A 23,182-nucleotide genomic window follows, 5' to 3' on the forward strand; every position below is an offset into this window, starting at 1 on the left:
ACACAGGTAGTAAGTGACAGAGACAGGATCTGAACCCAGGCTTTCTGACTCCCAACAAAGTACTCTTTTCTACTGTCCCATGCTGTCTCCCTAATCTCTAAATACTTTCTTCACCACACCATGATTACATGTAAAAAGAGGTAGAATGAACAACTATTTTCAAGAAATCCGCAAACCTAAAAGCCCAGAAACTAAATAGGCCCCAAAATAGCGACCCAGAATTCATGGTAGTTACAAGGAATGAACATCAAGAAGCTATTGGATCTCAGATAAAACTCCTTTGGTATTTAGAGCCCCTCACAGTCTAGCTCCATGTCTACTTTTCTTTTGGGGGGGTGGGGAGAGGCAACTGGGGTTAAGTGACTTGCCCAGGGTCACACAAATAGTAAGTGTCTGAGGCTAGATTTGAAGTTAGATCCTCCTGACTCCAAGGCCAGTGCTCTCTCCACTGTACCCTAGCCACCCTGACCTTCCAAGACTTTTGTCACATTACTCTGCCTCATACAGTCTATATTCTGGCCAAGGTGGTCTTCCTATTGTTCACTGTACATGGCATTCTACCCTGCTTTCATGATTTTGCTCAAGTTATCTCCTTAGAATGATTTCCACTTTCATCTCTACCTTTCATAATTTCTAGGTTCTATCTAGAGTTAGTTGGAAGGCCTTTCTTGATTCTCCCCTCACTGTTAGTGCTCTCCACCTCCTCCCCACCAAAATCACTTTTATTTACTTTAAGCATATATTATATGTATGTATCCTCATAGTAGTGTGTAAGGTCCTTGAACATAGGAAGGGTTTCATGGGGTTTTTTTTTCCTTTGTATTCGTAGCAGCTAGCATAATGCCTTGCATATAGGAAGTACATTGAACAACCAGAAATTGTGGCCTAGGGTACGTCAGATACACCCCACTCCTAGGCTAGGGTCTGCTACATAACATAACAAGGCTCAGTGCTGCTTTCCAGAACTTTAATGTTTCCATAATGTCATTTCCACTACCATATGAGATAGTTAGTCCACTGCCCATCCAGCTCCTTCTGGAAATTCAGCCTGACCTTAGTTTGTAACGTATCCATATCTCTCATATCTCACTAGTTTCAGTAAATGTGAACCTACTTTCTTGGATATAAGAACTCATCTGGTGGCTCTGATAAAAGGTACTTTTTAATCCATGTTTGGAATTTCCCACCATTTCCTAGGAATGCAAATGACCTCAAAAATAGGCCTTATTCCAGATTTGGAAAAAAAAAAAAAAGCAACACACAAGAAACCTACCAACATCATGTTTGTGTTTGAAGAAAAAATAATTGGAAAATACTTAAGTTTCAATATTTGGAAAATATTAGAGGACCTATGGAAAAATACAGAAAAAAAATACAAAAGCTTTTCCTGCTCCTTCAAGATTACCCCAGCAGACCTGGGTTCAAATTCTGCTTCTGCCATTGGCTACTTAGGCGACCATGAGCAAGTGATTTAACCCTTCTGGGTTTCAGTTTCCTCATCCGTGAAATGGAATTTTGGACTAGGTAACCTGCAATGTCCCTTTTGGCTCAAAATCTTTAATCCTAGGATCTTATAACTCCAAAATAGTGTATGAAATAGGTATAAATCCAATACTAGTTGAAGTCTGAAGCAGGAAATGCCCCTGACAAAGGGCATCAAAGAAGGTTTCAGGAAGAAAGCATTTGATATCATTCTTAAAGAATGAACAGAGTAAACATGTGGAAATAGGGCCAGTGGAAGAATTGGAGAGGACATTCCAGTCATAGGAACCAGCAAGAACAAGGGTACAAGAGAAAGCATATATAGGGGATGGCGTCTTGTTTTGAACACATCTTTTCAGGAGCCCACCTAAAGCAAACAGCAAAGAACATATATGTTAGCATGTTCTCAAAGAGTAACAAACTGGCCCCAAACTCCCTGACAGCCCCTCAGATACTGGAACATTTTTTTTTCTGAGATATCATTCATTCCTGCCAAGACAGTCATTACCTAGTACTCACCTGCCATGGATATGCTCCTTTTTCCACTGGGCTTCCTCCAACAATGCGACTGAAATGACCCAAGTAATCCCACAGCTGGTTGTCTATTGCACTCCGTCCACATATGTGACCTAGGGACCCAGATCAGGGAAACTATGAACAGGCAGTGAGCTCTCTGACATTCCAGAGTCCTGAAGAGAACCCTTCTGAACCAGAAGGTACAAAATCCAGTTGACCAATATGAGTAGGGATCCACTGATTATTTCACACACTCAAAAGTAATTACCATTTTTAGGTAATTACCATTATTCCTGAGTGAATCAAACAGAACTGAGTCTGAACAGAGCCTATACCTTGAAACAATCAAAACCATCAGGTGAAAGATTTGGTTCTTCCCAAAGGAATACATATTACCTACTTTAATATGTAGTCCCTAGTCTGTTCTTCTTTCCTTTCCACATCATAAAGCACAATTTAACAGATACCTTTTCAAAAAGTGTGTCACAATAGATTTTATATATTAGGGATAGCTTCCAAATGGACTATGTCCAAAAAGGATCATCAAACTAAAAAGGATATAGGCACCTATCTCAAAGCTGAAATGACTTGAGTATTTCTTTAGTCCCAGCCCTTCATCTTACAAATTAAGAAACAGAGTCAGAGGGCACTTTCCCAAGTTCACACCCAGCAGAGATGCTTCTATGCTTAATTAATTCCCTTGCCAATGAATAATAATAAAGATAACCAGCATTTATATAGCACTTTACAGTTTGAAAAGCACTTTTAAATACCTTAATAATGTCTATTTTGACAGTTGTATTCCTGACAACATTTCATCCAACTGACAGCTATTAAGGATTTGAAATCTATCAAAATAATCATTACTGAATCTGGAAAAAAAAAAAAAGGAAAAAGTTCTGTTTCTGCATAATCTCTCCCCTCTCCCCACCAAATTAATTGGTTGGTGTATGGTATTTTTATGTGACTTTGAAAGATAGCTTGATATTGTTAAAAAAAAAAAACCACCAAATTTGAGTTAGAGAACTAGGTTCAAATCCACTTTGTACAACTGTAGGGCCATGGGCAAATTTCAGCCCTCTGAGCACCATGAGTTGATCATTTTAGCTCTTAATTCTATGATCTTTGTCCAGTAGTCCCTAACAAACACGTTGTCACTTAACAAAACAAAGCACCAGGCTGAGAGAACAATTGTCAGCAAAGGCATTCAGTATTATCAGACATTCTTAATTTATCCACATAACTTTGTCCATTTACATGGATCTCTCTTTCTTCCCTAGAGAGGATAAAGAAATGAGGGCAGACAGGGCCTGGAGGCTTTTGGAAAGGAGAAAGAAGGCAGGAGTTCAACTGAGGAGGGGACATCCCTTCTTTCATGCCTCAGCTTGTTTTCTCCAGAGTGAAAGGACCACATTTTCTTACAAATTCTTTCTCTCCAGTACACCATGCAGTACATCAAACACAGAAGACCTTGTCAAACTATGAAATTGTGAAAGTAAGCACTTTTAAATTTGATACAAGTTGAGGAACCATACTTCATGTGGGAGTCTCTGCTACTTTGTTGTTCAGCCATTCAGTCATGTCTGACTCTTCATGATGCCATTTGGGGTTTTCCTTGGCAAGGATACTGGAGTGGTTTGTCATTTCTTTCTCCAGCTCATTTTACAGATGAGGAAACTGAGGCAAAGTTAAGTGACTTGCCAGGGTCACACAGCTTAATAATTATCTGACACCAGATTTGAATTCAGGAAGATGAGTCTTCCTGACTCCAGGCTCAGCTATCTAGCCAGTGAGCCGCCTAACTGGCCAATCTCCTCTGATCAGACATAGAAAATGGTCATTTGCTTGCAGAAACTGAAAGTCAGGCTCAGTTCCCTAGACTTATCATATAAAACAAACAGCCTGCCTCAAAGCCTAAACCATGTCCATGGAGCCGGAGTTCCAAAATCTGGCTTCCCCCTTACTCCTTCCCCTTAAATAACTCTTCTATGTTTAACTCCTTTGGAACAGAAGACAATCCTTAAACAATGACAGAGGCTGATTTTCTGTCACTATCATTTGAGTGACTTTTATAATAATTTTTGTAATGCTTTAGAATTGGGATATACTATTTCCTGAAGTGAAATTCACTGAAGCAAAGCCAGGAAACACCATGGTTCTGGGGTCTGGCACCAACACAATCAGGAAGCAATTTGTCAGGAACCTTTGTTGGCTTATTTTTTCAAGGGAAATGTACCATTCAAAAAAGCTAGAGGAGATATAAATTTCATGTTTTCCAGAAGGTTGATACATGACATTTGTCTAAGGTATTCAAAATTTTTAAAATATTGACTATTTTCCTAATTAAATGATTAGAAATTATTGTAATTGAGTAGTACATTTAATGATGGAAACGACTGTAGGTTTACCAAGAAAGAAATCTTAATAAAGTTCAACTCGAGTCTTCCACCCGTAGTTCAAATGTCAATTAAAGAAATGCAACATAAAACAATTAAAATCAGCAGTATTCATGCCATAAAATTTGCCCCCTGGTATTCCCCCAGAGAGCTCCTGCAAAGAAATGATGAGTTCTCATCCCAGAATCCTGCACATATTTCTAGGAACACCCTCTCCACAAGAAGATACTTGTTATCATGGCTCATCTCAATCCTACCTCTCAGAAGAGACTGAGATGCATAGTTTCCTGCTCCAAAACAGACTATTCCCAGAAGTAAAATCAATTTCCAAGTTGTTCCTGACATTTTAAGGCTGAGACAACTCCCTGAAAGCTCAGAAGAGAGTAGACAGAAAAGAACCATGGGAGAGAACAGTAATCAGCCAATTAATATGGAGGTTACTTATTAATCCATAGATAAAGGACTTAACCATGCGCATCTAGCTCTTCTAATTTGTCCAAGCACAGCGGCTTCTTGCTAAGATCATTATAACTGAACACACATTGGAAGCTATCTAAGAAACAGCCTACCCAAGACAAGGAGATGACTAATATTGTAAAATGCCATGCTCCAGCAGCTCCACACAACTCAGTTGGTCACACTAATATCTCCACTGCTATCAAGGAGAATAGCTTCTAAGTGATTTATTTCCAACCTTCATTTAGCATGGCTGCCCCCCTGGTATGAGGAAGCTCTTGCTTGCAGGGGTTGAGTGTCCTCACTTAATAGAAATGACCAATTCTGAAACATTTTTCAGTCTTCTTGACTGAGTGGTAGAAATGTCACCAAATTATTAGAAGAGGAATAGATAAGAAAAATAACTGGGGAACAAGCAAAGGAAACCTACTGTCTCCATGGCTTGGTCACAATGGTTTCCAAGCACTCCCAATCTTCCCTTATTACTTCCTCATGTAGATCACAGTCTTCTAAAGCTGAGCCTTAGAACACCCTGATATCCCTCCTCCTCAAAAACAATGACTTTCATCTCAGTTCAGTTCAATTCAAGAGGTAATTATTAAGCACCTACCAAGGAAACACTGTTCTGGCATTAAAGGAGAAATAGATATGAACTAGTCATAGTTGCTGTCCACAAAGAATCTATACCAAGAAATAGAAGTAACAAAAATGACATTACATAGGAAGACAGCAAGATTTCACTGGCCAAAATATAGCACCAAATTTTGGGGAGGGAAGGGTTAGGGGTATTGTAAGATTAGTACTGAAAAATATGCAAAGCAATGGAAAACTAGGTGGTAAGAGGATGATGACCTTGCCTCCTTCATGTTTGTTATGGGTCAAATCTATTTGTCTTCCAATCCTGAAAGGATCTTTGAAATCAGCTATCTTATTCGTAACCCAATTTCTACCTAGCTCCTATGGAGTTTCTTTGGCAGAGCCCTATGAGATTAGTTTTTGTGGCACAGGACTCCCATAAAGGGTCAAATGGGAACTACAGGAAACTTTTTTCTGCCCAAGTTAGAAACTTGTCTCAGAGATTAGAACCATGATTCAGCCCCAGACACAAGGAATGGAAAAAGATTTGATATTATCTAAAGGATAGTCTACCCGTTTTTTGTTCAGCAGCACTTTACCTGGGTAAAGTAGCTCATAGCTTTTAGTATGACTCAAAAACAGTCAGCCTACCTGCCAAGGAGAGGCTTTCTAATCATTGTACCCTAGAAGACAGCAGCTGAAGGTAGCCCTGAAAAGATGAATCCAAGAAGTTGGTGGCAATAATCAATACCCAGCAGCAAACACAAGACCAACAGAGCCATGTACCCAGGAGAACATGCAGACATGATGCCCAATAGAAAATGATTGAAAGCAGTGTGAAGCTGTCACCAGAGGATATGAGCAGCCCTGTAATATCAGATATATGATTTGTCATGGCCATTTCTTTGCCATATAAGATCCTTCTGTGCGCCTTCAATAATGGTCTCTGGTCACACAGGTTACATCTAAGTGTTTTCTCTAGTCATGCGTACCCTTTCCACATGTTATATATGGAAGGATATATACCCTGTACACATGGAGCACTTTTATTATTTTATATACTATGCTATTTGAGGAAATAGCTTTTGTTCGAACTAGTGTATCTCCTGACTAGCTGGTTAAAAAAAATTACACAGGCATGGGTCAATGAGCTACAGCCTTCAGTGAATTCTATCCCTTAAAGTGCCTCAAACCTGGGGTGACATTCTCAGAGCAGTAGTTTCTTAGGGACTATATAACACAATACAGTTTTATGGGGTTTTAATTACTTTTATATTTCACTCATATATTCAAAATAAAGAGACATGACTCATGCTCCAGGAACTGACCTAACTCAAATACTGGTATCAAAACGAAGGGGAGAGTGAGCACAAAGACACTTCTGTGGCAGAACCACCTGGGCTCTTAGCCATTTGCTCTAATCTTGAACTCTAGTACAGCACACAAAGTTCCAACATGCCCAGAAGTGCAGACTGCACATGAATGGCCTGCTGTCCCTTTACCTAAAAAATAAATGAGCTAATAAAGTACATGTTACAATCCAGGGTAAAAATAAAAAATCCCCCACACCTATGAAGAGAACAATCCTGTTGGGTAAACTGGATAGGAACGCTCCTGTAATTTGATACAATTCCTTTGATGCCTGGTGCTCTCACCTTTTGGATTTACCAACCACTCTAGCCATTCCTACTGACATTCCCTTCTCCCTTTGGAGGGAGTAGGAAGGAAGGGCCATGTCTGACCATGCTACATTATATACATTATCCCATTTAGTCCTCTTAACCAATCAATGGCATGGTTAAGTATTATTGCACCAGGCTATAGATGGTGTTCAATCGTTTTTAGTCATGTCTGAGTCTTCTTGACCCCATTTGGGGTTTTCTTAGCAAAGATGCTAGAATGGCTTACCATTTCCCTTTCCAAAGATACTAGAGTAATTTACCATTTTCTTTTCCAGCTCATTTTACTAATGAGGAATGGAGGCAAATAGTTAAGTGACTTGCCCAGGGTCACACAGCTAGTAAATATCTGAGGCCAAAATTGAAGTCAGGTCTTCCTGACTCTGTGGCTGGCACTCTATCCACTGCGCCACATAGCTGCTTGGGAGGTTCATTTACTTGCTCACAATTATACAACTAGTATATCATGGAGTCAGAAACTGAACCCAGATTTACTGACCCCAATTCAAGTGATCCTTTCATGAAACAACACAGTCTCTGACACAATCTAGTAAAAGAGGTAAGATGTAGCCCACATAACCATAATATGAAATAGATATTTGAAATTTATCATTGATGTACAAAGAGCTATGAGAGTGCCAATGAAGGGAAACAATTTCCAAATATGAGGGTCACAAAAGGCTTTGATAGGGGAAGTCAAAGATAGGAGAAGGGCCCTGGGAAAGAGAATTCCAAGCATAGGCAATAGTCTGAGCAAAGGTGTGGTGGTAGGAAAGAATAGAACATGTTCAAAGGGACATAGCCCAGTTTGACTGGAACAGAACACACAGAAGAAATTAACCTAACATAAGACTAGAAAGGCAAGAAGTCTCCAGAGAATAGAGGGTTTTGAATACCAAGCTAAGCTTTTTAGGTTTTATTTAGGGAACAATAAAGAGCTATTGAAGATTTTTGAGTGAAATAATTACAGTCATATCTACGCTTAAGGAAGCTTCCTCTGGAAGCCTTTGTAGGATACATTGTAAAGTGGGAAGAGACTGAAGAAGGAGAGAAAGTTAAAAATCTATTGTAACATGGTGGCACAATGGATAGAGTGCCTGGTCTGGAATCAGGAAGCCCTGAGTTCAAATTTGGCCTCTAACACTTCCTAGCTGTGCAACCCTAGGCTAGTCATTTAATATCTGTTTAACTCTGCTTCTTCGTCTGTAAAATGGGGATCATGATAGTACCTACTTCCCAGGTTTGTTGTGAGGATAAAATGAGATAATACTTGTAAAGTACTTAGCACAGTGCCTGGCACATAGTAAGTGCTATATTTTCTTGTTGTTCAATCACTTTCAGTCGTGTCCAACTTTCCATGACCCCATTTGGGGTTTTCTTGGTAAAGATACAAGAGTGATTTACCATTTCCTTCTCCAGCTCATTTTAAATGTGAGGAAACTGAGGCAAACAGGATGAAATGACTTACCAAAGGTCACACAACTCACAAAAATGGGTCTTCCTGATTCCAAGCCGGGGATTCTATCCACTGCACCACCTAATGGCCCTAAGTGCTCTGTAGATATTAGCTATTACTATCTAGAGCTGTGGAAATTGAAAGAAGGGGTGAAATGTGAGAAAATTGCACAAAATATAAGAAAAATACAATTTGGGAATTGAAATTAGAATTTGAGGGAAAAGGATAAATACCACATAGTTACTTCAAGTCTGAATCATAGAGTCATAAAATTTCAGAGTTAAAAAGACCCTTAGTAGCCATTTAGTCAAAGCCACGGCAAAAAAAAAAAAAAAAAATCCCTAGAAGAGAATACAAAGATCACTCAGAACTGAGATTTCTAATGAGGAAGACATTATTATTCCTGAGTCAGCCTTTGGGATACCTTTGGGCTATTCCAAATGTTAGAAGTTTGTTTGTTTGTTTGTTTTCTGACATGAAGCTAAATTTGCCTCTTCAGGCTCCCATTCATCCTACCTGGTTCTGCCTTCTGGAGCAAAACAAAACAAGCTGAATTACTCTTATACATAACATCCCTTCAAGTAATTGAAAACAGCTATCACTCTTCCACGTGTTTTCTCTCCTGTAAGCTAAACATGCCCAGTTTCTTTTAAAAAAAAAATATTCCTCATTTGGCAGTTTCTGAAAATGCTTTATTATCCAAGCTGCACTCTGTTGAATGGTGTCCAGTTTATCAAAAATCCTCCCTAAAATGTGGACCCCAGAACTAAACATAATACTCCAAAGGTAATCTAATTTGGGCAAGGTATGATGAAACTATCACCTCTTTATTCTTGGAATCTATACCTTTTCTTGATGCAGCCTAAGATTGAATTCACTTTCTTGGCTGTAGTGTGAAATTGTTAATTAATTTTGGCCTTATAGTCCATTCAAACCCCCAAATCTTTCTCAGATATACTGTTGCCTAATCATGCTTCCCACATTACACTAACAAAATAGATTTCTTGAACACAAGAGTAAGATTATGTTTATGCCTACTAAATTTCTTTTTAGATTCACCCCTAGCCTGTAAATATTTGGCCGCGGGAGATCCTGACGGTCATCCAATGTGATAGCTATCCCTCCCAGCTTTGTGTCATTTGAAAATTTAATAAGCATGTCAATTATGCCTTTGTCCAAGTTGCTGATAAAAATGTCAAACAGCACAAGGCCAAGCAGAGATCGATGAGGCACTCTACTAGTAATCTCCATCCGAACTGACAGAACCATTACCGATTACTCTTTGAGTCCATTCACTCAACCAGGTCTGGATCCATCCTTAATCTAGTCTGGTTTGCTCTATCATTTCCACAAAAATAATAATAGATACCTTAGAAAATTTAAGTAACGATATCCACAGTATGCTCCTGAGTTACCAGTGCAGTAACCACGTCACACCAGGGATTGCTTTGTTTCCCAGGGCATGGCTAGAGTGACTGCTACAAATCCACTCCCACGTTTGCTCCATGAGGTACAACCCCAATCCATTTGAATGAACAGAGTGAAATGGGTCCAGAGAACAATGTATACAATGACAACAATATTGTAAAAGCAAATGAATTTGAAGAGCTTCAGAACTCTGATCAATGCAGAAAATAATCATTATTTAAAAGGTTGATGATGAAGCATGCCTCCTGGCAGAAAAAATGGTGCACTGAAGGTACAGAGTAAGAAAACATTTCATGCATGGCCAATTTGTCTTATTTAACTACACTTATTTGTTACAAGGCAAGCTTGGAGGGTGGGAGGTTAGAAAGGGAGGAATTAGTAAAGCGATGCAAGATAATAAAATAAAACATTCAAAAGAAAACAAAAAGGGAAACAGGAGGGGACACAAATAGCAGTTTCATTATTGTATTTTAAATTTAACATATACTTTGAAAACTTTATGTAACAGAAGTACTCAGGCATGCATGTAGTCCTTTGTTGTTGTTGTTTTTTTTTTTGTAAAAACAAAATTGGGGGAATGTTTGTATTTCCAGTGCATTAGAATGTTTGTGTGTTGATCGTTGAATTCATAACTACCTATTACAATAATATACAACATAATCTTATATTACATGTCTAATTCTTCTGAACTTAACCATATATTACATTTGATTATATATAACAATCTATAATATATAACTCTTGTGAATTTAATAATACAGTATATGTTATATACAATTGCACACATATGTGTATATATCTATATATACATGTGCATATATATTAAATTCCCGTGCACCCAGCCTTAATTATTTCACTCCCCTTGATCACTGCCTAGTGAACCCTACCTGGTCTTCAAAGTTAATGTAACGTTTGCAAATTGTTGTTATCTTAGTTGATCCTCACAACCACAATGTGAGGTAGGTACTACTTTAAAGATGAGGAAAACCGAGTCACTTTCATTAGCCTGTGATACATTTCCTGGATTTGTGGGCTACAAATTCATTTGAACAAATATTTATTAAGCACCTGTTACGGGCAAAGCACTGTACTAGGCAGAGATAAAAGAATGTTCCTGCCTCTAGACAAAGTTAAGACAAAAATAGAGACTGCCCAGTATAGGGGAAGATAGACAAGACATTGCTATATTTAATGCAGACAAGAATTCAGATCTGGATCCCTGAAAATACATGTATGGTCTCTCCTGCCTTTTATGAAGCCGGCGTGCGTTTGGCATTGTCTAGAATGGTTTCCTTCTGCCACCTAGCGGGGAATAGAAGAATAACACCTCTGTGCACTAAACTCTCTTCAGCTATGCCTCATGGTTACAATCTGTGGCCCACGTAGCACGGTTGAGGGCTCATGGAGCAAGCTCGTAGCTTGCTTTTCTATTTGATAGAGAGCCAAGAAAGAAACTGCTCTTTCTTGCCGATCCCAGGTGCCCAGAGGGTAAAGCGGAAAGGCAGAAAGTTGTGGACCTGTGAGGGTGCCCCATCCTCCCTAATTCAAAGGACTCACAGTTTCATAATTGGAAGAATCCTCAGAGGCAATTTTTGGGTTCCAGCATGCCTGGAGTGTAAATTGTCCTTCTGAGATCAAGGAAGGGATTAAATTGTTGTCCATACTTATTTATAAACCGAATGCTAGTTGTACCACTCTTTGGTAGCCCTGCCGGGTTTCCAGCCGTGAAGAAAGCATGAATTTCTTACTCTGGTTCCTGGATTTCCCCGAAGGGCTTCTACATTCAATGTAATTTGAGTAGGCGAAGTTTTGAAAATAAAGGCCCCGCTGGGATTCGAACCCAGGATCTCCTGTTTACTAGACAGGCGCTTTAACCAACTAAGCCACGGAGCCCAGGTGATAGAAATTGTTGAGTCCACCTAGAAAAGCGCGTAGTTTATTTCTGCACTGGAGTAAGATAAAGTTACGAAGACGGCTTTTGAGGTTTTCAGTACGAAAATATCGCTCCTCCGCAGTGTCACGCTCTCTGGGATACTTTGAAAACACAACAGAATTTAGCCTCGGCATAGGAGAAGTTGAATGTAATTTCTCCCTCATTTCTTCCAGAGTCCCTGGCAGGACCAGGAGTCACAGAGTTAGGTAATCTTAGAGATGTAAGATCCCTCAGAAGCAGTAGAGTTCAACTCGTCGTCTCTACAACGTCCTGGACCAATAATAATCGAGCCTCCATTTAATAAACATTTTTTAACTTAAATGAATCAAATTTCCAGGAATAGGGAATTAAAAATCTACCTGATATCCCAGAGCATGACAACATCTGGTTTTTTACAATTTCTAGTCTAATGGGCTAATTCAGATGCGGTGGCAGTGGAGAAAGGGTAAACCCAGAAATGACGGTGACGTCAAACCAAAATGTGTCAATGAAACTTCTTTTTTTTTTTTCCAAATCCAATTTGTGTTTAATGTCTTTCATAGGATCATAGATTTAGAACTGGAGAAGAGCTCAGTGGTTACACACTCCCATCCCCTCATTTCCTAGGTGGAAAACCTAAATATCAGATAGGTGAATTGATTTGCTCAGACTAAGGAAGGTATTAAGTAGCAGAGCTGACATATGAGTATGTTGTTGGTCATGAAAAATGAAGAAAAGACGTCAGCACTGTTTATAAGTTTATGCAGATGTGTAATCAATGACAGAGACTAGAAGACCTAAAAATGATGGTAGTCAACAAACATTTGACTTACTGGCCAAGGAGAGAAAGAGATTGGTCATCAAACAGTACCAGTTTGGAACAGAAATTCTCTTGCAAAATCTTACCAAAAAAAAAAAAAAGAATTGTGGAGTATTGTGGTTAGTATTATCTCATGAATTAGAGAGAAAGGATGGGAGGGTAAAATTAGTTTGTTTATTTGTGACCACCTTTCTCACCCAGGCTGGAAGTGAAGTGACCACTCTAGGTAGATCCCAATACCGATCAGCATGGAATGTTTAACTTGTCCTGTTTTTTAAACCTGGGCTGATACACCCCTAAAAGTAAGCTGAGGTTTTTATGCTACTGGGGTTCAGCATATTGCTATTGGTACTTGCAACCAGTAAGCTTTAGCCCTACTGCATCTCAGGACTCCAGCATTCAAGCAATACTCACCCTCCAGAGTAACAGAGAGTAAAGGCATGTGCCAACACATTCAGCACAAAATCAGTTTAAAGAAAGCTTGGGGGAGTGATATAACTAAACAAAGTCATTCCAAGGGAATTTTAATTAAAAATCCAAGGAAAATAACCAAGGGAAGAAAACTAGAAAAAATTTTGAAAAGCAAGTTTATAACAAACCTTTTTTTTAGATCATCAAATACAGTAGAGCTGCCATAGTTGTGCTAACAACATAGTCCAAAATGTCTTTTTAGAAAAACTAAAAATGGCACTGAAGAGAACAAAGTTGGGAAAAGCAGCTGGATTATACCAAATGTACAGAAGGGAAATTTGTTCTGGGGGCAAAACAATTGCAAGGCCATTGAAGTATAGTTACACAGGGATATGTATGGATAATAAAACTATGTGAAATACTTAAATCTTACAAATACCAAAAAAAAATTAATCTGAAGGGACGTTAACAACTATGGACATATGTGCCTATATTTCCTGCTATCTAAAATTTATATGAGAATTATTTCTACATGTGTAGTGGGAGGAACATCTACCAACATTCCCCTGACATGTAAAATAGGTTTATTCATTTCCATAAAAGATATTGAAGCCAGCTGAGACTCCATTGGGTCAAAAGACTAAAGGTTGAGTCCTTTGATGTAGTTTGCTGGTTGCATAAGTTCAAAGCAGCCATGAGAAGTTCCAGTTTCTCCTTCAGGTTTCCGCAACATAGTGTCAAGGAAGTTATGTTCACCCTAACCAAAGCTATATCTTCACTGCCTCTTTCCCAGTATAGCTAAGTAAACTTCCTTTGATGAACTGCTAAATATCCCACCAGTATTTCATTTCCTGCATGTGTGATGCACTATCACAAACTGAGAGTGGCCTGTCACAGTAATGATGACAATAATAGTGGCTAGCATTTACTTAATACTTTTTCAAAGTGCTTTACAAATATTCTAATTTTAACTTTACAACAATTCTGGGACGTAGGAGATATTAGTATCCCCATTTTACAGATAAGGATATTGAGGCAGAAAGTGGGTGATTGAACTGCCCAGAATCACAAAGGTCTGAGACCAAACTTGAACACGTCTTCCTGACTTCAGGTCCAGTACTGTATTCACTGCAGGACTCCTTGCTACCATGCATAGAGGTTATCCAGAATAAGGACATTAGCTTTCACAATCGATATTTCACAATAAATCTAATATTTACCATCACAAATTTGACTGAAAGATATAGAGCAGAGATGTTGAACACAAGACCTCTGGGCTGGCCCACAATATTCCCTAGTTCTGCTAGAACCAAATTAAAATGTAATTGGGAAATGTTAAATAAAATAAAATATAATGTTAAAATGTAGTTTCCCAAGTCAATATGCAGTCTATAGAAATCCTTATGTATGATTTAATGGTTCACCATTTTTATTTGAAAATTAAGGTAAACTGACAATGTTCCCAGCATTATCAGTTTATTAGCACAGCTCAAATCTACTAACAAAGTGGATCAATGACTGCCTCAATAACTCCAAAGACCCAAGTGAGAAATGATAAGGTATTTTATAGCAATGAGCAAGATGACAGAACAAAATTTCAAGCTACAAAGATGTCTTCTTCTGATTGGCTGTTGATGACATAGTCATTGTTAGATTAAATCATTTGGACTGCCCCTTCTGAAATCTTTATCCACAGTAAAGACATGTGATTGGAGTTACAAGACAAAGGTTCCCAGGCTATGGGCGTAGTCTTCAGGTGATGGGAGTTGACCCAATATTTTAAATTGATGACATTTGACCTTCAGGTTAACCAGTAGGAAATTAGAAAATCTCTGGAAAGTGAGTGATGGATCGAGTTAGAAAGGTGGAGGTAATTACCAGGCCAAGACTTGACCTTTAGGCAAGTTTCTCTGAGATGTGGTGGTGAGCGAAGTTTACCAGGGGAAGGAACCAGGAAAGGGAATATTAAGCCTATCTTTATTAAGTCTTAGCAAAATAGAATTAAAATTAATTTTCAATTTTACAACATCAGTGATGTAGAGAATACAAAGTCCCGCTGTGCTTATTGTTCTGAGTATCAAAATAAAATTGTTTTGGTAGAACAAAGCACTTCCTTAAAGGCTCTCTTCCAACAAGGTTACTCCCCTCCTTATAACATAATTATTTGATACACCTTGAAAGGGATAACCTAGTACAGCAAACTCCTATCCATGTACATCAGGAAAAGTACTTAAAAGGGAGAGACATGACTAACAAATGCATTCACCACTATGACAGGAAATCTAGCACAGATTCCAAATTAAAGAGAGATTTCCTAAGTAGATTATGAGGTCCTCCAAATGCTCCTGTTTGTAGTTGACTTCACGCTAGTTTTCCCAAGTTCTAGGACATTACAGAACCTCCCAGAAGAGATCCATAATCATTCAGAAGTCTTTGTCCTAATTATTTAAATAGGGGAAATGCATAGAAGAAAGTATATTGCCCAAATTAGGAAATGCATCAGATTTCAGAGCCTGCCCATCAGTATGTATGTCTAGGACAGATAAATGGACAAGTTGAATCCAAGATTCAACAAGAGCAGAGTGGATTCAATTACCTTCAAGAAATTACAAAGTTCCTTTAATGATCCCAACTTTCTTCCAGAAATAAAAGTTCGTTTGTTTTGTAATACCGATATTCTACCATTTTTATTAAATGGCTGCAAGACATGGAATTTCATAGATTCTGAAGAGCTGAAAATGATTATGATACATAGTAACGGAGAGCATCATATAGGGTGTGAGCAGGCAACAAAAGTAACAAAGAAGAAAGTGGCCCTATGATCTAGTAAGCGGGAAACCCTGAAGAGACTTCTAGACAGCTGTGGTAGGCCTTTAACTATAACAAACTAAATCCAAAGGGTCAAGGGTTGGTCAGGGGAGCTCTTTGGTCATCTTGATAAGATTGTGGCAGATGAGCATTTGTTTTTGACTTTGCCTCTCCCTGTGGAGGGTATGAGCATGAATATTGACACCCTTAAATTTGAGCGAGAATACCTGGGTTGCCACCCCAGTTCTACCACTTGTGGGCTGAGTGGGCCAACACATGTCAGTTTTCTTCTATGGGCCTTGATTTTATCATGCTAAAATGAGGGAGTTGGATTAGATGATCTCTAGGCATTCTCCCAGCCTGTGATGCCATCTGGCTCCGGTTCTCCGTCCTAAATCTCCTGTCTGTTCACCATCACCTCTGGACACTCTAGGTTAGCCACGTATTTCCTAAAATGAGGCAGCCATTACTAAATGAAATACCTCGGAGGTAGAGGGACTGTGGCAGAGTAGAGAAATGACCACACGGATTGCTCTGGGCACTATGCTTCCCTAACCACCTGGGGGAGCTTTTGAGCAATTTCAGGCACTGTAGCCACAGACCGGTTACAAATAGTTCATTTGAAGCTCTCTCTATTAGGCAGGACTGCTACACGGGTGGCATCCTCACTCCTTCTCCCTGCCCTCCCCACCACTAGAATTTGGAGACCAGGAAACCTACAAAACTGAGGAGCTTCCCAAACCTCTCAAATTAAAAATCACAGCTCACTTCCAGTCTGACATTCTCAGTGTGATTTTTTTCCCCCAAAGGAACAGATATCGAGGGGTGGGGAACCTGTGGCCTTGAGGTCACATGTGGCCTTATAGGTCCTTGGGTGCGGCCTTTTGACTGAGTCCAAGTTTTACTGAACAAATCCTTTTCTTAAGGGAATTTGTTCAGTGAAGTTCGGATTCAGTCAAAGTGCTGCACTTGAGGATTTAGAGGGCCACATGTGGCCTCAAGGCCAAAGGTTCCCCACCCTGTCCCAGGGATATCTGTCTAAATTTGGTCTCAGATGTTTCCAGGATATTTTTGAAAGTTTAACAGGAGTGTCCCCGCTTTAATTCTCTCTGTTCCAACCCCTGACTGGAGCTCAATTGTACAAAACGTCTTTCCTCTTTTAAAGAATTCCCCTTCTCTATTATTTATATTCATGAACCTTAAGTAAGATACAACAAACTGTTTAGGGTTTCTTTAACAAGTTTTATTGTATTTTAAAGACTTAAAAACAAAAGAGAAGACTTAGGAAAGATGGAAACTTCCAGAGTGTTCCCACTTCCCCTGATCTCAAGCCTGGCAGAGGTGGAAAGCCACAAGACTTCAAGTGAGTAAATATCCCAACAAGCATATTCAGTTTCCTTCTAGAGAGAAAGAAAGGGAGATGGTTGTCACTGTCTCTCCCCATAACTTGATTAAGCATGCAGATCTCTCTAGCTCCATATATCATGCAAAGATAATCCCCATAATTTCTGAGCAATAGAAAGATAATTTGAACAGCTATATGGAGGGTAGATGAAGAAGATAAAGTAGATGAAAAGAAGTGATGAGAAGTAATGAAGCCAATCAGGAATTATTACAGTTGTCCAGGTTACTATGACATCTTTCTCCAAAAACAGTCAATTGCACTCATACAAGATGGGGGAAGGCATGGTTAAAAATTCATGTAAGAATGTGGTTTTGGTGGAGTTGGAGATCAAGGTGAGTCACCACTGATGTGTTGACAATGTAGCCAAAGAAAAGATCACTGCATAACATAGGATGCAATAGTAGTCTGTTCAGGTGTCTCTGTCTCCTAAATGGTTCGTTTGTTTCTGGCTGCCATGTTTTAGGGAATATGTTGATCCAAACGTCCAAGGGAGAGGCAGAGACGGTGAGGGGACGTGAACCAATGCCAGAAGATGACCTGCTGAGGGAAGTGGAGATGTTCTGCCTGGAAAAGACTTAAACGAAAGCAAAGGATGTAGAGCTGAAAGGGGGTATTAGAAGTCAGCCCAGGCTTATAGAAGAGCAAGCAGGTGACAGGGCAGAGATATAAACCCACATCTTTTGACTGGGGATTCTGTGCCCTTTGTGCCTCATCTGCCTCTCCTTGATGTGACAGCTGTTTTCGGGTATTTATAGGGCTATAAAATGAAAGGGCTACAAGACTTGGCCCCGGAGGCCAGAACTTGGAGAGCTGAGTGGAAGGCGAAGAGAGGCATATTTTGGCAGGATATGAGGATATGTTCGTAAGCATTCTCCCCAAGTAGAATGAGATGCATGAGTAATGCTAAATCCCTCAGCCTAGGAGAAACTGAATTTCTCATAACTGGAAAGTGATCTCGGTTTGAAAGTTATCCAGGTTTAAAGGTCATCTGATCCAGCCCCTTTGTTTTACAGGCGAGGACATCTAGGACCCGGAAGTCTAAGTAAACAGCTCAAGGTTTCTTTGAGTGTAGAATAGGGTTTCAAACCTCAGCAACTAACACGTACAAACCGAGGCTGCGCGAGCGCTGGCCGAGGTAGCTTTATGAGAACCAGACTGTACTGGCTCTGAAATCCCTTCCAGGCTCGAGACTGTGTCCATTCACGGAGAGGGAGAAAAGAAGGAATACGAATCCGTAAGAGATACTGTACTTCCTTCTGGGTCTGAGATTCTGTATTTATACAAGCTTCTAGCGCTATAAGGAGGGAGTGGGAAAATAGGGTAGGATTGATTCAGGAGGAAAAGATAAGAAAGGTGTTCGCCACCCCCGCTGGCTTCTCCTCTAAATTGGGCGCAAACAGAAAGGCTGCTTTCACCCACACTTCCTCTCTTTTATAGATCCAAAAGGAAATAGGTATGAGGCTCCGTGGCTTAGTTGGTAAAAGCGCCTGTCTCGTAAACAGGAGATCCTGGGTTCGAATCCCAGCGGGGCCTTTTTTTTTTTTTTTAAACCTCATGCCTATTTTGACTCAGACACTGACACAGATATGGAGAGAAACAGAGACAGACAGAAACAAAGTTTTGATTTGGCTGGAATATAAAATGTGTAAAAATGAATAAAATAAACAAGGCAGGGAAGGCAAATTGGCTCCAGACTATTGAAGGACTGAATGCTCTTCAAAGAAGTGTAAAATTTCCCCACTAAACAATGGGAAACTATAGAAGATTTCAAAGCAAAAGCAAAATAAAGCCATATCGATAGGTAAGAAAGCTTGTTCTATGGCTGAACAAGTTGTTGTATATGATTGCGATAGAATACTATTGTGCTATGAGAAATGAGGAGCAGGATGCTCTCAGAAAAACCTAGAAAGACTTACATGAACTGATGCAAAGTAAAGCGAACAGAACCAGGAGAACACTGTACACAGTAACAGCAACGTTGTGGGATGAAAAAACTGTGAATGGCTTAACTATTCTCAGCAATACAACGATCCAAGACAATCCCAAAGGACTCATGCTGAAACATACTCATCTGCCTCCAGAGGAAGAACTGATATTGTCTGAGTACAGAAGCATACTTTTTTCTATTTCTTTCTTGCCTTTCTCTTCTTGTACAAAATGACTAATATGGAAATATTTTCCATGATTTTCTATTAATGAGTATTGTGGACATCTGTTATACTTGAGGAGGCCTAGAAAGCTTTGCTCCTGTCCTGAATATCCCAACTCCTTCCACATCCTTCCCACACCCCCCACCCCTGTTCCAACTATTGCTGTTGCCTAAATTCATCCCATACTCTCTAAATTCTGCTGCCTCCTTCCCCTCAATGACCTCTTCCCTAAGGTAATGCCATGCTTTGTCTTCCCTTCCCTTTTCTCTTGGGACTTAAGTTTATGTATGGTCTTTAAGGCTATCGACTTGAACCTCAGCTTAACCTTAACTTGTCTAAAAGAGGTCATTGTCTACACACACACACACACATACTTTTCTTGCTTTCTTGGGAGTTTCTCCTTTGTGACTGCTCAAGATTTGGAATCCTAGAAATTTTAGGGAAGACAAAGCCAAGGAGACCTTCTTCAGGCCCAGAGTCACATTTGTGCTAGTAAAACAGACCTGGGGGCATGCCTCTGACCCACTCCAGCAGGTGCTGTGAGATGATAATAGTGAGGGTGGAGCCCCAAGTTGTCCCAGGGTGAAAATGGACCTCCATGACCCCAAAAGGACTAAATGTGAAGAAGTTGCTGTTCAGTCACATCCTTCTCTTCATGACTCCATTTGGGGTTTTCTTGGCAGAAATACTGGAGTGATTTGCCATTTCCTTCTCTAGCTCATTTTACAGAGAAGAACTGAGGCAGACAGGAGTAAGCAACCTGCCCAAGGTCACACAACTAGGAAGTGTCTAGGGCAGATTTGAACTCAGGATAATGAGTCTTCCTGATAATGGGTCACTGAGCCATCAATAGTGTGAGGGTGTGGGGGTGGATAGGGGTGGGAGTGGGTATGGGGGAGGGGGAGGAGAAAGGGAAGAGAGAAGAGTCAAACATGAAGGAACCACGTGGAGCCTTCTGGGACACATATCAGAGCCCTTTGGAGATATGTTAAACTCTCAAAAATGTTCATCAAGACAGTCAGATGAAATTTCTGAAGACAGTTGGAAAAACTACCCTCCCTTTGCATGCCCCCACTCACACATTTAAGACATCAGATCAAGATTCCCATCTTTTTCCCTCCTGACCAGAGTTAATTGTGCTGATCTATTCTCTCTCTCTCTCTCTCTCTCTCTCTCTCTCTCTCTCTCTCTCTCTCTCTGTATTTATCTCTTCTTTCCCAGTGTGACCCACTTGTGCCAGGCCTACCTATTTGCTTCTCTTCTCAATATTTTTAGGTACTTTCAGAAAGAATCTGTGCCCTCCTAGTTCTTCAGACAGCAGATAGTGTCCCATTACATAGGACCTCTGGATAGGAAGTCCCACATCTCCAAGCAGCTGAAAGAAGAAAACTGGTTACCGTGTGCCCTATCTTCATAATGGTCCGAACACCTTTTCTGGAAAATTCATTTGCTTATAGACCAGACATCTCTACCTTTTCCATGTAAAATTTCCTCATGTACACAAAGGATACCTACCTTTAGGTGACCAGGTGGTCAAGTGGTTAGAGTGATAGCCAATCCATTGCATTCTGCATACCAGGTTGTTGCACCCACTATCAACCACAAGGCACCCAGAGGCTCAAATGTAGAATTAATATTACTTTGTAGTTGGGAAGGACCTCAGAGAAAATGGGAGTCATCAACTGGACTCAGTTCTCATATCACTTATTCCTAGAATATGGAGAAAGGGGCATGGCTGGCCCATGCCCACCATTAACTCTACATTGGAAATAAATCAAAATTGGAGGAAACAAGAATCAGTCCTGCTACCTCTAACATGCTAAGCAAGCATTTTACTTTCTAAGCTGATGCTCCAAATCAAATAACTGGCTCACAAACTAACCTTTCATGAAACACAATCTTGCTTCCCTAATCCTCCCTCCTCCACTCGTAGGTACTGGGAGAAGTTACCATCTATGAATGTATTAAGATATTTTCTTTTGTCACGTGTGAGGGGGATTAGCTCAGATGGTAGAGCACTCGCTTAGCATGCGAGAGGTAGTGGGATCGATGCCCACATCCTCCACTTTTGATTTGTTTCTCACTTGGCAGTGAGTGGCTCTTCCACTGGGCAGAGACTTTCTAGTTTCTAGACACCTTCCCCTTCATTCATACAATAGCAGTGACAGTCAGGACTTGACAGAATACCTGATTCCTCCTTCCCAAGAAGTAAGGCACTTTGTCTCTACCATCCTGTAGGAACTTTTTGCTGAGAACTGTGTAAGAGGATCAAACCTTAGAGAGAAAATGCATCCAACACACTTCTTACTCATGTATATTGAAATAGCTTAGTTGGGCCAGTACTATAATGAACTTTTATACTTCATTGTTTGTTTCTGTGTTTTTGCTGCTGAGATTCAATTATTTGTCCTGAATCCTTTTTCTTTTCTGTAGCACTATTGTGTCTTCCTTTTTGTGATAGTTTCTTTTTTAGGGGTGGTGGTGTTTTTATGATGACTAAAACTTTAAGGCCCAGAAGGAGATAAAACATCCTTATACTATATTGTTAGACACACTGAAATCCCCAGCCCCTCCCCCATCATCCCCCAAATCCATGGTGACTCTATGTCTCTATTCTGATTCTCTTATTGGCAAAGGGCAAAGAGAGAGACTCTGAGAAAGGGGAAAATAATTTGAGGACAAGACTCAAAGATCAGGTCCAACATCAGTTTGTTCCTCTCCAAACTCCTGCTTTTGTGTTTTTTGCCTGGGAAAGATCTACCTCTTATACAACATAACCTCACTTCTCCCACCCACTTCACAGTTACTAGGAGAAGAACCTGTGGCAGATCCCTATGAGGTGGGGGATTAGCTCAAATGGTGGAGCGCTCGCTTAGCATGCGAGAGGTAGCAGGATCGATGCCTGCATCCTCCAGTTTTGATTTCACTTAACACTTCTATGCATCATTTGTAAACCAGAAGTAAGTGGAATATAATTAGGCTCCATATCCTGGCAGAGACTCGCAGCTGCACCAAATACCTTTCCCTTCACTATAATAAGACTATTACTCATATATCACCCCATGAGAACTGTCTAAGACAATCAGAACTAAGATAAAATATTGAATGCTACACATTCCCCATGTATGTCCATTGAAATACATCAGCTGGGCCAGTACTAGAGTTCACTGGTTGGTTTCCACATCTTTGCTGTTGAGATTCGATCATTGGCCCCCAAATTCTTTTTCTTATGGGCTGCACTATTGCCTTCCTTCTTGGGATAGTTTCTTTTTGGGTGTGGGGGGGGGAAGGCAGTATTTCTACAATAACTAAAACTTTAAGGCCATGAAAAGGGTGAGACATCCTTATACCATATTTTTAGACACCCTGAAATCATCCCCACCCAAATCTATGGGGGAAACTCAAACAAGAGCAAGAGTTTGGAGAGAAGAGGACCAGTGTTGGGCTTGCACCCAAGTCAGAGAAGAGGAAAAGACAGATTAGGAAACTTAGTTGTACCCTGAAGACAGTCAAGGAATGGGGCCAGGTAGAGTTCAAGATTCCTATTACCCTAATCTCCAGGCAACCAGAAGTTCCCTTGCCAGATCTTGGCAAGGGAATTGTTTCCAGGGATTTTTCCTCCAAACTTCAGACCCATGTCTGGGTCTGTTTCTGGGATGGCTATAACATAATGGCTAGCCTGTCTCC

At 40.1% G+C, this 23,182-nt stretch overlaps 1 protein-coding gene and 3 non-coding genes across 4 annotated transcripts in view; 2 read left to right on the forward strand and 2 right to left on the reverse strand.

Annotated features, from left to right (window-relative positions):
- Window positions 1–18,545, reverse strand: part of OVCH2 (ovochymase 2) — a 53,199-nt gene extending 34,654 nt beyond the window's left edge. Inside the window, exons 1-3 of the mRNA XM_036765095.1 lie at window positions 18,452–18,545; window positions 11,957–12,100; window positions 2,002–2,111 (exon numbers count right to left, since the gene is read on the reverse strand). Coding sequence (XP_036620990.1) covers window positions 2,002–2,111; window positions 11,957–12,100; window positions 18,452–18,545 — 348 coding nt within the window. The remainder of the gene's footprint in view (window positions 1–2,001; window positions 2,112–11,956; window positions 12,101–18,451) is intronic.
- On the reverse strand, window positions 11,809–11,882 carry TRNAT-AGU. The gene has a single exon. It is a non-coding gene; the product is annotated as a tRNA-Thr (tRNA).
- A 259-nt stretch (window positions 18,546–18,804) lies between the features above and the next one.
- TRNAT-CGU lies at window positions 18,805–18,878 on the forward strand. Its single transcript has one exon. It is a non-coding gene; the product is annotated as a tRNA-Thr (tRNA).
- A 2,609-nt stretch (window positions 18,879–21,487) lies between these two features.
- Window positions 21,488–21,560, forward strand: TRNAA-AGC. The gene has a single exon. It is a non-coding gene; the product is annotated as a tRNA-Ala (tRNA).
- Window positions 21,561–23,182: the final 1,622 nt, after the last annotated feature.

Source organism: Trichosurus vulpecula, chromosome 6, assembly GCF_011100635.1.
Source record: "Trichosurus vulpecula isolate mTriVul1 chromosome 6, mTriVul1.pri, whole genome shotgun sequence".
Taxonomy (NCBI): domain Eukaryota; kingdom Metazoa; phylum Chordata; class Mammalia; order Diprotodontia; family Phalangeridae; genus Trichosurus; species Trichosurus vulpecula.